Source organism: Nicotiana tomentosiformis, chromosome 5, assembly GCF_000390325.3.
Source record: "Nicotiana tomentosiformis chromosome 5, ASM39032v3, whole genome shotgun sequence".
NCBI lineage: Eukaryota > Viridiplantae > Streptophyta > Magnoliopsida > Solanales > Solanaceae > Nicotiana > Nicotiana tomentosiformis.
In genome coordinates this window covers 137,793,335-137,812,010 of record NC_090816.1, presented here as the reverse complement: position 1 = coordinate 137,812,010, position 18,676 = coordinate 137,793,335, and the positions used below count along the sequence as shown (strand labels likewise).

The 18,676-nt window shown below is 33.0% G+C and overlaps 1 protein-coding gene and 1 long non-coding RNA gene across 2 annotated transcripts; one reads left to right on the top strand and one right to left on the bottom strand.

Moving 5' to 3' along the window:
• Nucleotides 1–2,121: 2,121 nt before the first annotated feature.
• LOC104117954 (intracellular protein transport protein uso1-like) lies at nt 2,122–6,166 on the top strand. Its single transcript, XM_009629103.4, has 5 exons — nt 2,122–2,804; nt 3,969–4,187; nt 5,110–5,199; nt 5,407–5,511; nt 5,687–6,166. The coding sequence occupies exons 1-5, from the start codon at nt 2,262–2,264 to the stop codon at nt 5,903–5,905; spliced, it is 1,176 nt and encodes a 391-aa protein (XP_009627398.1). The 5' UTR covers nt 2,122–2,261; the 3' UTR covers nt 5,906–6,166.
• A 575-nt stretch (nt 6,167–6,741) lies between these two features.
• LOC104117953 (uncharacterized) lies at nt 6,742–9,901 on the bottom strand. The gene is made up of 3 exons (XR_691168.4): nt 9,672–9,901; nt 8,431–8,578; nt 6,742–6,947 (listed from the first exon to the last, which is right to left on the bottom strand). It is a non-coding gene; the product is annotated as an uncharacterized lncRNA (long non-coding RNA).
• Nucleotides 9,902–18,676: the final 8,775 nt, after the last annotated feature.

The window sequence follows — 18,676 nt, the reverse complement described above, 5'->3', positions numbered from 1 at the left end:
TTTTAGTTATTTTCGAACATTCTTGAACGCTCTGTAATCCAATTTATGTATTAAAAACTATAGTCGTAACTGTTATATCTATATGTTTGGTTTACTTAAATAATTAATAGTACTATTTTTCTCTCCTTTTTTTTTTTTGGTTCTTTTTTGTTTTATGTTCTGAAAGAGGCTAATATTATTGTGGTTTTGTAGAATTAAGATACTTCCGTTGCGAAATTAAGGTATTCTTTCTACAATTCCAAAACTAGCGTATGATTACAGGCTAAAAGAGTTTAAGTTCGTCTTTGTTTCTATCTTTCAAAACAAGCATATTTCATATAAAATAAAGGACTTGTAAGTTATTGTTATTAGATACACTTGAAGGAGATTAAGAATCTATCTATATCTTTCAATACTAATAAACTTTCGTATGGTCATGAAAGGAAAAAAAATGAATTTATGTGAGATTAAAAAAAAGGATAAATTTATCATGCAGATGCTAACAAATACTCTATATATTTTCTTCAAAATAAGCAACACAATTCTCCATACTCAAAGCTATTAAATCTTAATTAAAATAGAACAATTATTATCTGGCAGTAGGGGTGTACATGGACCGGGTTGGTTCGGATTTTATCAAAACCAAACCAATTATATCGATTTGGATTGGTTTGGTTTTGTCGGATTTTTCGGATTTTTTTTGTTATATGAATATAATTTCAATCTTGATTCATTAAAGTTATAGATAATGTTTTGATAAGTGAATATATGTTTACTAAAAATTTAAAAAAATAAAAATAAACATATGATCTATTAAAGTATTTTTAGGGGAGATTTTTTAATAACACATGATAGTTTATTTTCTTAGTCGTCTAACAATAATTTTAGGTTGATGCACGCTTTCAAGGTTAACCAAATTTAGTAATTAAACATAAAAATCAATATAACACCTAAATAATGATATGTTCTATGTAATTTTAGATTATCGGAATAACACTTCAAATTCGAAAAGTATATAAGAAATCTTGAAATATAAATATGAAAGAACAAAGAGATGATTGACGCATTTCAATAACACTTAATAAGAAAGTGATATAATTATAAGAATGAATGCACTGTATATCAAATATTACACCCCAAGAGAAGATCTCAAATATTTCTCGACATCTTTTAAACAAAATTCTATATAAAATCTTAAGAATATATATAAAAATTTATATATTTATATGTTGGTTTGGTTCGAATTTTTTTACTCAATACCAAATCAAACCAAATCAAACCAAACCTAGTCAAAATTTTTAATCGGATTGGTTTGACTTATCGGTTTGGTACGATTTTCTGGTTCTGTTTGAACACCCCTATCCGGCAGTTAATTGTGAACTTCACTCGCTCAAAATAAAAAATATCGGTTCATTGAAATCCTTCCACCACCAAACTTATCACTTATTTGGACTACAAAGAAAAAAAGGAACCAAAACTAATTTCAATTAAATCCTTAAGACAGATTAAGGATGTATCATCTAATTTACAACTTATCATAAAAAGGTTGAGAAAATGCCAAGATAGATATCACGTAGCTTATTAGCCTCAATTTCTTCAACAAGAGAGGTCTTATGCTCATAGAGGTATATATACATCCCTTTCTTCAACAAGAAAGGTCCTCAATTATTAATTATTATACTTTTTTTTGTGTAGTTGAGGGTGCTTAGACAAATTTCGTACAAAACACTTGTTTCTTGTTTACGTTTATAGTAATTTTTTCGTATGAGGGGTCAATATGCATTTCGAACAAGGACGGTGTAATAGAACTCCATTTCCCATAAAGCTAACGTTGTAAGGGGTAAATTTAGGGGTTATTATCACTTTTAGCCCACGTCACAAACTATTTATATTCGATAGTCGAAAAATATATAAAATTTATATAGTTTTTGTATATAACATACATAATGTATAATGCAAAAAATATACTTTTTTGACTATTATTTCGAAAGTGACCGTACAATGTTATTTTTTCTAAATTTAGTGAAAGTTTGAGGGGTTAGTATGTATTAATCCCAAAAAGTAATTATAATTAATTATCATCATGTGAAATCTCTTTAAGTGTAAACGCTCATGTAAGCCAAGTAGACAAAAGGGCAAAATTCTCGTGCTCAAAATTTTGAATTCAAGGCAGCGCCAAACTCTCTCTCTAATCATCTTCTTCTTCTTCTTCACCTCTTTCACACAGACACACACTCTCTGTCCTAAAATTCAAACATTAATCTCTCCAAAAAAAACCAACAATGTCTTCTATCAGACCATCGTCTCGCTATTCTAATAAAACTGGTTTTGATTCACAACGATCTTCCACTAAATCCGATCCTTCTTCTTCTACAGAACTCACACCAAAAACCCACAACAACAACGCTCTAATCAAAATCAAGAACGCTTCAAATGGTGTTACTCCAACTACTACCCACTATTCCAATTTCAGCTCCATGGTTAAGAAATTCGTTGAACACAAATCTACCTCTTCTAAATTGATTAAGCAGAAAAAGGGTGATTTGAAATTGGTTATACCTGCGGATTTTATAGCTGAAGATTTGAAGAAAACGGTAAAAAGAGGCAGTGGTTTGAGTGCTTTGCATAAGAAGTTGTTTAAAGGTACTTCTTCTTCTGCTACTGGTGTGAAGAAAGAAGAGAAGAAGGCGTTGACTGAGGTCAAAGGGAATACGAGGACATTGGGAATGGTGCTTAGAAGTGAGAGGGAGCTGTTGAGTATGAACAAGGAGCAAGAGGATCAGATTCTTGAGCTCAAGTTGATGCTTGAGGAGAAAAACCGAGAGGTACTTAATCTATTTGTATATCTGATTTTGCTGCCTACCGTCGCATTATCTTAATTTTTGGAGGCTAATTTTGATTTAAAAAGTTTATAAACAGCTTGGGATTGTTTAAAAGCTGTGTCTTTTTGAATTATGTTTGGTAAATTTTTGGGCAAGGTGCAAGCTTTTTGCCTATTTCTATCAAAGAGATTAGTTTCCCAAATGTGGATTTTCAGAATATTGGAGGTATAATTTGAAATCATAAAATGCCCCTTTTAGAAGTATTTGTGATGTGAAATTGGTAATCAATGTCTTTGGTGCTGGAGGTTTATAATCTTAAAAGTGCTGGAATTTATCTTGTGCAAGGTGGCATTTTTATTGTTGTAAAATGTGGGATGATGTTACTTTTGATGGCACATTGGTTGATTATCAATTAGTTGGAATTATTCCTGGATACTAACTGAATATACACGTATGTTATTTAAGTTGATGCTTGAAGAGAAAAAGAGAGAGGTGCTATAATTGTATATCATATAGTTTAATCTTGCATTCTATCATAGTTCTTGAAATTTGAACCTTTTTTTCTTCTGTAGCATAAATTTTTATAAGGGAAGTTTTCTATTTGCATCTTAATAATTGGAGGGTAACTTTGAATGAAATGTTTGACCAACAGCTTGTTCTTTAATTTGTTCAAAAGTGGTTGTTTTTAATTATTTGGGAGTACATTTTAGAGCAAGATGCAAAATTTTTGTCTATTTTATTCAAAAAGTTTATCTTTTGATATGTGGATTTTCAAGGATAGTAGAGGTGTAAATTTGTGCGGAAACTTCGCTTAGAAGATGACTCATTTGTTGTTGTAAAATGTGTCTGGTGTTGGTGGTTGATAATCGAAAAGAATAATGTAATTATCCTGTTGGAGATGCCACATTTGTTGTTGCAAATGTGGGTAATGATGTTATTATTTTGTATGGCGTATTGGTTGTCTATCAATAAGTTGGTTATATGATTTTATTCTTCTTCTTTTTTGAATTTCCTTATTATGAGATTGGTGTTGGACCTTGAACAGAAAAAAGAATAATCCAAAGTTGTCTCCCTTTTTCCTCCCCGCAGTTTGCAGCATGAAGTAATTGAAGCTTTGAGCTTTTGTTAACTCTGCTTAATTTTCTGATTTGCTCATAATACTGATAGGTTGAGAAGCTTAAGGATTTGTGCTTAAAGCAAAGGGGAGAGATAAAGTCACTGAAAAGTGCCGTACTGTTCCCAGATGTTATGAATTCTCAACTTCAGGATCTTTTGGAGAAGCAGGGTTCAGAACTTATACAGGCAAAGCAGCTTATACCTAGTCTTCAAAGGCAGGTCACTTCTCTTACAGGCCAACTACAATGCCTAGCCGAAGATCTTGCTGAGGTAACAATATAAGTCATTATCGCGTGCTATCAGCTTTATATGAATCGTTTAGGACTCTTTGTTGGGATCTTTCTATTCTTTAAACCACAAAATTCCAATGTATGTTGTATTTAAAAAGTTTCACCATTACTTATGATAAACAAAAACTAGTTAAACTCAGTCAAGTTTTCTGTTAATATTATTAGCCTTACTAATCTTCAACATGAAATGCAAGTGCACCAAACTAGAGTTTGCGGTTGTACTTCAAAGATTCAAAATATCTACTGCCAAAGAGAATCTCCTTGATCGAACGATCCATGAACTCTTAAATATGTCTTAAAGCATATTGCAGAAGAGAAATGATTTTCTACCTCACTGATGAACCAAAAAGGCCCCGTGGCATGAAAAAATCAGTATTGTTTTTAGTTGCTGCTTGCTCCATCAGAAACTCAGTAGTTTAAATACTGGTCAAGATGAAAATACGGAAGAATCCTAAACGGATCTAGTTGATATAGACTTTTTCAATATTTTCACTTTTGCAAGTTGAAAGTCAAACTCTCACTTCTATGTTTCTTACAAATGATTTGGAGGGAGCTATATGTTGGGATCTTGCATCACTTCGTTATCCGTATAACGTATGGGAATAAATTGTTTAACAGGGTTTCTTCTAGTGCTCTCTGTAAGATGAAAAAACAAAGGTAAGGAGTGCCATTAGCTTGCTCTTTGGTTTCTCATGTCATCAAGTAATATGTTTGTTCTGTAGTTTACCTTCTGATAGGCGCAAAAGACTCTTTTGTTTCTTTTAATTACGCTATTTGGTTGCTACCACAATTTTTAAAGGTCTGCTGGTTTGGTCCCCATGTGCTTTGGATGTAATAATGTATTAACTAAAAGACCAGCATTAGATCGTTTGAGAAAGTGTCTGATACTATAATTTTCACAGGTCAAAGCTGATAAATATGCTATAAGAGGGAGCTATGATTCCCTTGGTAGCCGTCCAGGATATGATCAAGAAGAAGCAGCTAATTCTCTGGTAAATTTCTAATTAATGTACTAAATTTTCAAACACAACACAAAGTTTGTAGTGAACAAATTACATGATCTAACTTGGATAATATCCTTTTATGCAATAATTCTGCTCTAAGTTATTATCCTTTCAAACGATATTTGACATGGATGTACATGTTAGGCATTCGCTTCAGCCTTCAGGGGAGTAATTAGTTTTTTTGTTTCTATTTAGGAATTCAGCTCTGAGGATCAAACAATTCCCGGCAGTCCAGATGACATGTTTCTCAAGGATGTAAACCCCTGCTTAACACCTTATTACGCCAAGACAAAGTCCAAGGTGAGCGTCTCATTGGTGCATTCGTTTTGTAAAGATCGAAAGTTGTCAGTGATAGCCCTTCTTGTGGGGGCAATCCTGAATTTGCTATTGCTTTGAAATATCTTCTTGATGCATAGTGTTATGCTCTTATAAGTAAAGCGACTCGTGTTTCAGTGACTAACATGTTATGTTTTAGGAATTTGAGAACTTCAATTCTCCTGATACTAAAGATGTGGTAAAAAACAATATTCAAGTGTATCATGAGACCAGCTACAGTTCTTGTGCAAGGAAGTTGTCTAAAAGTTCAGACTGTCGCCAACATTCCAACACAAGCAACAAAACAACCCGTGCAGCTCGCAGATCTGATGAAAGCAAATGCACATATGGAAAGCAAGTCCACAGTAGGTTCTTCTGAGTTGTCCTCAATCCTGAAGATGTTTCTTGAGGAGCAGTAAACCTTAAGTCCAACAGCTCGGCTGAGAACAACATTCGTGGTGAATGCATAGTTGTTTCGAAATCAAATTCCTATTCCCTTCTCTCCTTTCTAATATACTATCGAAATCAATCTGCTTTTCAACATTCTTTTGAGATGTAGACCAAGTATCTGGTTCAGTATACATTTTGTTGGTATCTTATAAGATATGCTGGCCTAATTCCAATAGTCCATTGAATCTGAGTAGTCATGGTTATGTTTTACAAACTCTTGTGATGAACTGCGTGATTCGTTAATAAGATGATAATATCATATAATGCACATGTATTTCAAGAAAGATCAAGCTCATGAAATAATCATGGCGCGATAAGGATGCAATTTCAAGATTGTATTTCACTAAATCTGGGTAAGAATATCATATAAGTGATTCCACACTAATATATTTGTCTGTTTTGAATTCAGCCTTTTTTTTCCTTTTCTTCTACAATGGATATTAGGATATATGACCTCTCTTTTAAAATTTTCCCATGGGACTCAGTAGCTTGTGTAATGATGTAAATGAAAATTTCTTTTCTTGAGAGTTGAGACTAGTGAAAATACCGAGCATTTTAAACTTGATAGCCTAATACATTTTTTTTCCGTCAACAAGAGTAACAAGTACGTCTGGAGGTCCGAAATAATTTATTTATATGTGTGTGTGCGAGCGTGCACTTTTCAAATTGTAACTGAGGTCCAAATTTAAATGGTTAAAATATTTTGGTTGGGCATTATCTAAAATAGATGCTATTTTAGGGGGGAAAATGAAACTTAAGAAAGAGTAGAGAGAAGGAAAAGAAATTTATAGGGTAGTAACCAAGTAAAAGAGAATTTTAATCACAAACTTATTCATAGTTTGGTTTATTATTAACTATTTATTCTAAAAAGATTACTCCTGTGCTTAAAGTTTCGTCTTCTGGAGAAATTAAGAGCTTCCATATTCAGAGCGTCCCACCATTAATCGCCATCTTCACAACCTGGAAAACAACTGCACATCCAAAAAACAAAAAACAAAGATTTATTGCATCATTTTGGAAAAGGAAAAAATAAATAAATTTTGATTATACTAAAATAAAGAGGCACTTGCAGCATTTAAACAAAATCTACATCGGCTATTGACTGGTTCTGCTTGAGGTTTGTCAAATATAAGTATCAATTCTTCTATGAGTGAAACTATAGTGTACATTATCTGTTGTAGCGCGTAGTGTCGAATCTAAAAATTTTACTAAGGGAGTGTCAATATATATAAAAAAGTAAATACAAAAAAATAAATGAAGGGAGTCAATATATCATATATATATATATATACATAAAATCAGCTTTTAATCTAACTAAAATAGTGTAATTTTCCGGTGAAAGGGTGTCAATTGATATCCTTTAGCATAAGGTGGCTCCGCCATTGGTAGCACATGGATGCCTTCGACTTGAACTTTGTACACATGCATAATTGAAGAAGCATGTATATACCAGTGTTTTAAAAGGCAGGGGCGTGAGGCGGGGCGTTTTACTTGATATGGAGCGAGGCGGGAGGCATAATCCCCGTGGATCTTTAAAATTTTTAATTTATAAATTGATAAAATAACATAATAACACAAAAAATATAAAATATAAATTAAAAGTTAAAAATTAAAGAAACTCATAGAAAAAAAATATCTAGCATGATTCTTAAGTATAACTAATGCATACAAATCACGTATAACGTCTTAACTTTCAAATAATTAAAAACATACAATTTTTTTAAAAATTATCAAACTCCACATTTTACCTTCCTAAAAGTAAATAATCAATAAATCTTATTAGTACGATAATTAAAATATTACTCTTTCATGAATAAATACAAATTAGTTTAAGATATCAAGTTAATAAAAGTCTATAACTAGGAGAGACATATGAACTAAGACACGATCAATAACAAGTGAAGATATAAATTCACAATACTATGTCTCATTATTAGAGTTATGCTCAATCTTCATATTTCTATCGATGAATAGAACTTTTATCATTAATTTGTTAAAGAATTTTGAGGGTCAACGATATTAATTAGGAAATTCGACACGTGATTTGCGTTAGAACAGTTAGACTACTAACATTTAAATTAACACTGGTATATACTACTAACATTTAAATTCATCATCATAGAAGCAGAGGCGGAGCTAGGGTGACGAAAGGGGGTTTATCTGAACCCTTTTTGCTGAAAAATTACACAATATGTAAAATGTCAAAATTATTTTTTATGCATAAATAATAGATGATGAATCTCCTTGGCATGTTTGTGTGTTTACCTTTTAATATTCCATATCCCTTGATAATATGCATAAATAGATATAGTGATATTCCACGCTAACTGATTTAAAATCTTGATTTCGTCTTTGGACTAAATATATATACAACTTATGATTATTTTTAATATCGGTTGACAAGCTTATTATATACAAGGAAAAAAAAGATTAAATAGGATTAGGGAAGCTTACAAGATCCAATGACCAAAACAGCAAAGAGAGCAAGAACAATGTGAGCTGGTTCCATTTTGTTCTTTCCTGTTAGAGGATTCAATCCTCTTCTTGTGATGTTCTTCTCAAACTTAGCTATTTTCCTCTCTGCAACTCTTTTTGATGTAGTCTGGCAAATTTCGAAAAAAAGAGAAACGAAAATCACTATTATTATTATTATTATCAATTTCTTTGAAAACATCAAAAGGAAAAAGAAGTCAAAAGAAAAGTAAATTATATTACCCAAAACTGAATATTAATTTTGTTCTATATTTTTTTATTTATAAATCGCAAAATGCTTCACATTTTTACCGTGTTTTTAAGAAAAAATATCCACCTCCAGTATGTGTATAGAAACATAAATGCATTTATGACAAATAAAACAAAAACTAATAGACTTCGGAGAAAATATGGTCAACTTACGTTGTCGGGTTTTCAAAAGCTTCGATAAAAAAAAATCAAAGTATAAGGCCAAATCAAGTAATTTTATTTCTTTTTAACAAGAACAAGCAAAGCAATTAAGTTAGTGATAAGGATAATCAACATTAAATTTTGTTAACAACAAGAATAGATTAAAAAAAGGAAGTGAAAGGAAAAGAGAGTAATAACTACAAATCCATGGCTCTTATTGATTTTCTTATTAGGGCGGTGTTTGGGCGTTTGCAAGAATTTCTTTTTTAAAAAGGTGGTGTCGGGGTGCTGGCGTCTCCATTATTTCATCGTGTACTTACTATTTTTCAAATAGTTTGACGGCCAACGGTCAAATCATGATGAACCCTTTAAATAATACAAATAATTCACACAACTAAATTCAATTAATTTGAAATTGAGACTAGTTAGTCCGATAGACTCCTATCATATTCCTCGAAGTTAAAAAACTTGCAACAAATAGGAGAATAGAATCAAACAAAAAATCCCATGGAAAAAAAATTCTTCCAAGCGCCAAACTTTGCAGTAATCTACGGTTTCAAATAGAGTATATATCGCCCCAAAAATGGAACTCAAGAGAAAAGTGCATTAAATAATTTTCAAAAGATAGAATCGCGAACATAATAATTTCTGGTTGATCATGTTGCTAAAAAGATACTTTTGAGAAAGAACAAGTACGTCTGGAGTGAATAAACATACAAATCTATATGCTTGGATCAAAGAGGACATCATCATAGAGAAGGAGAAAAGGAAGAGAAAAAAAAAAACAAATAAAAAGAGAAGGATGTTTTTACCATTTTTTTGTGTGTCTGTTGCTTTGCTTCAATGGTGTCAAGTAGAATAAACGAAGAATTAACTTGGAGGCTGTCTGTGAAAAAGTTGTAAGAATCCGAGAAAACCTAAGACTTGTCTGTGAAAAGAAAATTTCTTTTTTGTGCGTTATCTTTTTTAGAAATCAACCATTTCAAAAGAGGAAAAACATTCAATGTTTTTCCACTCTAATTAATTTGGGTATTGCATTAATTGCTTCTTGCTTTAATAGCCAATTTAGCTTATATGACAGGCGTTAATTTTCTCTTCTTTTTTAACCCAAAAAAAAAAAAACCAAATACAATGGGTAGAGATACAGGATACTGTCAGTATCAGTTAACAATGTTCATTCAATCATAACTAATATAAATATTTTCGCAAGGTCTATGATGTACAATATATTATTATGGTGAGATTAATTAATCGTTTCTTCGAAAACATCAGACAAAACTGAAACAATTTAATATCACTACCTAGTCCCATCTCGCGTTTCACGGAATTAAGCATCCATCTCGGAAAAATATATTTTCCCCTTAAAAACAAATAATTATAGTATGTCCTTTCTGTTAAATTTGACAAGATTAATGTGAACTAGTGTGAACATTTGAAGCCTCTTTTAGGAAGAAATTGGTAGATGCATTTTTCATGCATTTACATTGCATGATCACACTTAATATGATGTCATGCATGATATTATTAAGGTTTAAGGCCATTTCCCTTCTATAAATAGCAAAATTTTTGTTCATTTATATACATCTCTCACTTGCCTTCTTAACTCTTAGGGCATTTGAATCTTTTTTCTCTCTTGTAATATTTCACTTGTATTTTTGGAGTGAAATAAAGTTTGAGTTATTGTGTCAGAGGACTAGACAAAAATCAAATTTTGCCGAACATCGTTAATTTCTGGTGTTCTTTTTATTATTGTCTCAATTACTATTTATTAGCTACCTTTAGATATAGTAATTGTGATTTAATCACTCTCTATATATTCAACTTCCACAACACTTTCATCTAGGTGCTTTAGATCCCATTTGTTGTTTTTTAATGGAGATCTAAATTTGAATTATTTTTCGTTTCACGTGAGAAAGAGAGTTTAGAGTGTCAACCCTCCATATAAGGCAATCTTCTGATAGAGAAAACGAGGCAGAGGACAATCGATTATGTGCCAGAAGATGCGATGATATTGCAAAGGCAGGAATGAGTTCTTAACGTTCGGATAAGATACTCGACCGACTAAAAAGGAGAAAGGGAGATGACTCTAGTTGTTGAGTACACTGAAGAAGGTAATAGATCTGACTTCTAGCTGTAGCAGATATATCTCAATCACATATGCTAGAGCGCTTTCTCTTGATTCTATTCTTTGCTCTAAGGAATGCCCTGTTTAATTTGAATCATCTCGTTTGCTTTTAGAGTCAATTATTCAAATCTTAAAAAAAAGGTCTTTAGATTATTAAGAGACTATTTCAATTAAAGAATGGATATCAATTAGTACCACCATCAGCCAACCCCAACAACCATCACAATTATCCACTGCTATCAACTAGTGCCACCATAACAATTACCATCACTACCAACTATCACTACTAACCACTATTTTACATTATTTTTAATGGATATATAATATTTTGATTAATTTATTGAATAACATATCTTCTTAAATATTTTAATATAAATAGATTCTAAACATTCACAAAACAAACAATCCTAAGCATTCAGTATTCAAAAACAAAAATATCATATTGACATCTTAATCATTAAAAGAAGAAACAAATGGCTGCTTCTTCACTCATAACTAGGGATGGCAAAGGGGCGAGTCGGTTCGGTTATGAGACGAGTCAAAAATAAATAATGTAAAAATGGATAAATTATCCGACTCGACCCATATTTAATACGGATAAAAAATGAGTTAAATATTCATATTATCTATGGCTTCTTGAATATGATCACTTTTGGAAGAATTCCTAGTCTCCCAAACTTGAGGAACTCCCAATTTGAGGTTTTACAAATGTAAAAATTAAACCCATTAGTTATCTATTTTCTAAATGGATAATATGATTCTTATCCATTCTTGACCGGAGTGATTTGGTTTTGATGATTGACAAAGGAACACATACATGAACCAGGTCCATGGACAATATACACAGGTGACAGATAGAATCAAGCAAAAGGCATGCACGTGAAAGGGATAAGTATAAGTGATTATTTTTGATAATTCGTGAACGAAAAGGTTGCATATTTGATAAAGAGCAAGACTCCTTACTTGAAGAGAACTATATCCAAGATAATAGAAGAGTTAGAAGTAGAAGTTGACTAGAATTCTTCCACCATTAAAGAGTAAAGCATTAAAACTCTAGTTAATCCTTATTCTACTAACTCTATAAATATCAGTTGTATTATCTTCTACATGTGATCCACACATAGTGAAGTTAAGCATGAATTGAGAGCAAAATAGCAAGGCATTTTGTGAGCAATTCCTGTGAGATTTAAGAGTGATCCTGAAGCTACACGAACCACATTGAAGAACCAGCTCCATAAAGAGTTTTATGTGTCTTTCATTATTTGTAGTTCAAAGTGTAGTAGGCGTTTTGAGTTGTACCTTTTAGCTTTCGTAGAAGTAAATTATACTTGGTACATGAGTTGCATTATTCACGTTAGAGTTAACTTGAAGTAGTCGCAATAGCCTGTGGCGTGTTGCTACAAGGGTTAGAGTTAATCCTTAGGTTTGCAAGAACTTGTAAACTCGAGTTGTTTTGTTCAAGTTTGAGCTAACTTGAAGCAGTCGTAATAGCCTGTGGCTGGTTTAAGGGTGGCATGTGGATCGGGCCCAGTCCTAAGTGTGCTTCGTGGGCCGGTCCTAAGTGGGCCTGGTCCCAACTTAAACGGACCTAAGTGGGCCTGGGCTTCGCAGGTTTTTTGTTGGAACCGGCCCAGAACCGGGCCCACGAACTAATAGTCCCGGGTTAAGTGGGCCGGTCCCGGGCCTAAGTGGGCCCAACATATACTTTCTATTTTTTAAATTTTTATTTATAGAAGTTAGAGGAAAAAAATGATAATAAAAATATATAAGGCAATTCCTTGTAAATTATATTATAGAATTGTGACCTAAAAGTTTTAATTCAAATATTAAGATAAAAATATTGTAAAGAGATATTCAAAGCAATGCGTTATAATTTTATTATAGCATTAAAAAAATATGGCAATATCTTTCTTAGTCTTCCTCCCCCTATGGAATGAGCACAACAAGGTGCTAATACCACCATTGAGAAGAAAAAGAAACTAATCAAGATGTGCCAAAATACAAGTTACATATTAATTTTTGTTCATACAAGTTACATGGTATCTCTTACAAATTTCATAAATCTTTCAAGGTCCGGAGAAATTTCTGTTGGTGGTGGCGGAAAAAAAGCTTGGTCATCACCGCTTCCGGGCGAAGCAGCATCCTCCGTAAGTTCAGCTAATATTTCCTCGTAAGTTTCGTCTACTTATGGTTGTGATTCAACAAGTCCAAAAATTCTTCTTTCCGAACGGATCCAATCTCTGAAAAGTATTATTTTTTCCAAGATCTCCCTCATAGACGCTCAATAATCACTGAGTTGAAGTCTTGCTTGACTGAAAGTGCTCTCCGATGCCACTGTTAAAACTTGAATAGTTAAAATATCTCGGGCCATCCTTGAAAGAATCGGAAAGTATTTTTCTTTGTCCTTCCACCATTCAAAAATATTAAAGGAGCCGTCGGGATTCACTTCCTTAATTCCCTGTGATAAATAAACTTCAAGCTCATTTAGTTGTGAAAAATCACTAGTACTAGAACCTTGAGAACTCCTGAACCCCATCCAAGCACTAAGTGCTCTTACTCCCGCAGTTCTTTTAGATGATTGAGAACTAGAAGAAGAAGGAGTTGGAACATTTGGCCTAGCATGATCTACTGCAACTTGATAAGCATTATAAATAGTTTGAATATTTATTTTAATTGAGGCTATTGCATCCGAAAGTTTAGACAACTCCTCATCTTCAAGTGCTAAACTATTATAAACAGTTTCATACTAAAATTTAGGACCTCCTAATTTCATAGTAAGATTTAACCAAGTAGCAACACCATAAATAGGGGAATAGGAAAAAAAATATTTTTTAAACCTTTTCTCATAGAATCAATAGCAAGTTGATAAATTTCCTCACCCTCTGAAAAATGATCAAACAAATTTGCAAGTTCTCCAATATAAACTAAATCGTTAGAAATAGTAGGATAATATTGCCCAGAAAATTCATTTGTAGCAATATAAATTTTTTTAAAAATATCTACACGCATTTTAACATTAGCCCAATTTGTATTTGTATGGTACTCATCATCATCACTTATATGAGCATTAAATTTTGAGTTTATGGGGTTTCTATATTCATATGCAACAACTAAACTTTCATACATGTAATTCTATCTACTTGGACAAGGTTTAGGAACCTTTTTTTCTCTTAGGCCAAATTCATCGTATCTTTTAAAATATTCTCTAAGTCTACTTCTACAGTTTGAATAAAAAACCCAGTTAAGAGCCATCTTAACATTTTCAATTTCAACATTTAAAATTCGCATACCATCACCCACAATTAAATGATAAATATGACAAATATATCTAACATGAAAAATGTTACTAAATGCATGACTTAGTGTAGTGGTAAGCAAGGCTACAACATTTGTGTTACTAGTAGCATTATCCATTGAAACTGATATTATTTTATCACTAATGCAAAAATATCTAAAAATATCCGTAACCGTGCTAGAAATAAACTGCCCTGTGTGATATGAATTAATTATTTTATAAGCAATAATGCGCTTTACATTATCCAATCCTCATTAATCCAATGATTGGTAACAGTAACGTAATCACAGTCATTACCACTTCTACCAATATCAGTTATAATAGCAACACAACAATTTATATGAGTAAATAAATAGCGCAAATATTGTTCATATTCATATTTATATTTATAAATATCGCTCTTTACGGTTGTGTGAAGAAAACCTTTATAAGTAGGATTAAAAACTTTTCTAATATAATGCACAAAGTGAGGGTTAGAAGGAAAACTATAGGGTAAGCACATAACAGTAACCATTTTTGCCAATTCTTCCCGATCTTTTTTTGGCTCATAATATAAAATACCACCGGTAATAGTGTTAATTCCCGGTTGAAATTGATTTGACTCGGTACTAAGGTCAGCCTCACTAGGTACACTTGTCCCCTCGGCCAAAGCTTTCATACAAAAATATCTAGCTTTATCTTGAGGGTGTAGCAATATGTGTCTAGTCAAACTTCCCGTCCCCCTTCATCCCGACCTCTAACATATTTAAAAACTAACTCTTTGACACAAGTTTTACATTTAGCCCTATTTTTTCTCTTACTTGAGTAAAAAATGACCAAACAACAGATATTTCTGTCTGTTTAAAAGGTTGTCTAGAAAAAGTAGGGGCAGTAACAGGAAGGTCAGACGGGGCATCATTTGGATTATTATTAGTTAGGTTAACTTCAAGAGCAGGACTAGTGGGTATATCGTCATCCAGTTGCGTTTCATCAAAATCTATTTCTTCATCATCATTTTCATCAATAGTTGGATTACCATAAAGAGCATTCATATATTCATGGTTTAAGTTTTCATCGGGTGCAATATTATGGCAAAATTGACTCTCAGTAAATTTAATAAACTATTATCGCTATCAAGAATAGCAGGTGTAGGACGGGTAACAGGTTTGGGTCGGAGAGCCGGGGGAAGTGGAGGAGGAACAAATTGGCCACTAGATTCACCACTCTTGGATTTTTCCTTATTTTTACTAAATAGTTTTTTAACGAATAAGCCATATTAATTAATCAAGCAATACAAAGTAAATAAAACAAACAAAACTATAATATTAAAACTTAAGAGTTGGAACGACTTTACCGAATTGACGAACAACTTGTTGAAAATTAAGTATCGTTAAAGACTTGAAGACTTCAATTCACCAACTTCACAATTTTTCACAAATTGTAACAATAAAGTAAGCAATTATAGAAGAAAATTAGAGAGAGATTGATGATTTTGTGAGAAAAATAAAAGAATGAAGGGGTATTTATAGTTGAAAATATGGGAAAAAGTGTAATTATAAAAAGTTTAGGGTTAAAATAAAGTTTGGGAGGGGGGGGGGTTAAATGGCTATTTTGGCAGAGAAAACTGCTACATTTTAAATGCCCCAACAGGCAGATTTGTTTTTTAAAATTAGAGCCGTTGGGACCGTTTAGGCCCGCTAGGACCGGTCCGGTCCTGGTCTCAAACGGTCCGGTCTTGCGGGCCTCGTGCAAAGGACCGGCCCACTTGCCAGGCCACCTCCCCCAGTCCCGGTCTTAAACGGTTAGGACCGTTTAGGCCCACTACCCATATGTGCCGCAGCCCTGGGCCGGTCCCGGTCCTGGACCGGCCCACCTGCCAGGGTTAGGTTGGTTGTTACAAGGGTTGGAGTTAATCCTTAGGTTTGCCAGAGTTTGTAAACTTTGTTGTTGGCTCAGAGTTGTAGTAAAGTGTTTGGGAAAAATTCTACTGGGTAGTAGGTCGTGGTGTTTTCACTTTTTGAGCCGTGCATTTTTTACGTAAAAATACTTGTGTTCTTTACTTTCTCAATTTATTATTCCGCAACTGTAGTAAGGAACACATAGAAGAACCAGGTCCTTCTATAATATGTGCACACAAAAAATTGGACACCACATAAATCACATCCCCTCTTGTGTGGTATTGAAGTATAAAATATCAATTGATATCAGAGCGGGTTATCATTGAAGAGGCTAACACCTTAGAAAAAGATCAAGATGAGTGCACTACCTGAAAACTGTAAAGAATAATTCACCACTAGGCCACCACTATCCAATGATCACTACTATTCTTTGTGGAAGGAGATGAGAAGAGATCACTTGCAAATGACTGATGTATGTCTCAAATGTGGTAAAAAGAATTACATGATCAAGAATTGTCCTATGTGGGAAGTCGAGTGGAAAAATAAGAGATCTACAAGAAGAACAGAAAGAAGAAACATGTTCATGATAAGAATAAATAAAACAAAGGGCTATCCAAAGCAATGTTTTTTACGTGGGAAGAATGTTTAGATGAGGACATTGATGATGCCGATGATGTTGAACGAGCTTTTATTGCAACTCAATAATCTGAAGATAAACCTGATAAAAAATCTGAGATAAGTTTTCTGCACCTAAAGGATAAAATTAAATTCCTTTTTAAAGATAGACTATCAGAATTGTTGCTAACTTTAATTGATGAATCTAAGAATATAAGTTCTGAAAAAGAACAGTTTTCAAAAGAGTGTATGTTTTTAAAAGCGGAATGTAAAAACCTAGAAATAAATGCTTGTAAAAAAGTAAAGGAAAATATAGTTTTGAAGAACCAGGTTCATTCACTTGATACAACTATCTTATAACTTGCATATTAAAATATAATGTTAAAGTTAGGGACAGAAAAAAGGATAGCCAGTGATATACAACTCAACCAAGAAGAAGATTTAGGAAAGTTAAAAGATGAGCTATATAAAAGGGATGAACGGGCAAGAGTTTTGAAAGAGGACTTGACTAAGGTTGAGCATAAGCTAGACAGAACATGTAAATGGACCAGGTCCTCTGATGTACTTTCATGGCTACAAGAACACCATTGTAGCAATAGATAGAGATTTGGCTTTGGGAATTCTACACCCAAATGGGATCCCAAAAATAAATACCTAACACTTCCTGAGAATAAGATTTGCACTCATTGTGGTAACACTGGACACTATAGGAGTAAATGTGTAGCAAAAGAAAAAGCAAGTCTAAGGAAAGAAAATTTGTTCTAGGGAAGATTAGGTTTGCCAAGTTGGGAAAAGAAAAATTTGATTTATCCATTTGCCTATAGAAAAGAACCTAAACTAGTTTGGATTCCTAAGACTAACCTTTGATTTTCTTTTGCAGGTCCAAGTGAGAGAGGAGCCAAAAATGACATATGGTAAAATGTTGTTCAAAACATATGACAGAAAATAAGAAAAAGGTTCCTTTCACTTGTGGCCTTTAAAGGAGGTAATGTCTGTTTTGGAAATGGAGAGAAAGGTATGATCATTTGAGTCGGGAAGTCTTGCATGGAAGAAGAATGAACTCACTTGCTTGAGTGTCATGGACAGTGATCCCTCCTTTGATATAAGAGGCTTGGGCATGTCAGTCTAAGTTAACCAATAAACTAGTTTCCAAGAACTTGGTGATAGGGTTGCCTAACATTAAGTTTAAGGAATATAAAGTTTGTGAGGCTTGTACAAGGGGGAAGCAGGTAAAATTTACCTTCAAAATTAATAAAATAGTGAGTACTACCAGGTCTATGGAACTGGTCCATATGAATCTTTGTGGACCAATGAGAACATTGAGTAGAAGTGGTAAGGAATATGTTATGGTACTTGTTGATGATTACTCTAGTTTTACTTGGACACTGTTCTTAACTTTTAAAGATGAAGCATTTGACATGTTCACTTCATTTGTTGGAAAATTTCATAAACAACTAGGTAATCAACTTACATCAATTAGGTCTGATCTTGGTACTGAATTTGAAAATGCTAAATTTGCTGAATTTTGTGATGAACATAGCATAAATCATAACTTTTATGCTACTAGGACTCCATAATAAAATGGATTAGTGAAAATAAAGAATATTACATTGGAAGAAATGGCTAGGACTATGCTACTTGCTAGTAAATTGCCCCATAGATTCTGGGTAGAAGTTGTGAACGCTGCATGCTACATCATAAATAGGTGCATGACTAGACCTCTTGTTGAGAAGACCCCTTATGAGTTACTTAAAGGGAGAAAACCAAATATATCTCATCTTAGGGAATTTGGATGCAAGTGCTTTGTGCACAATAATGGAAAAGACTCCCTAGGTAAGTTTGTTCTTGGAAGTGATGAGGAGGTATTCTTGGGATATTCTTCACATAATAAAGCTTATAATATCT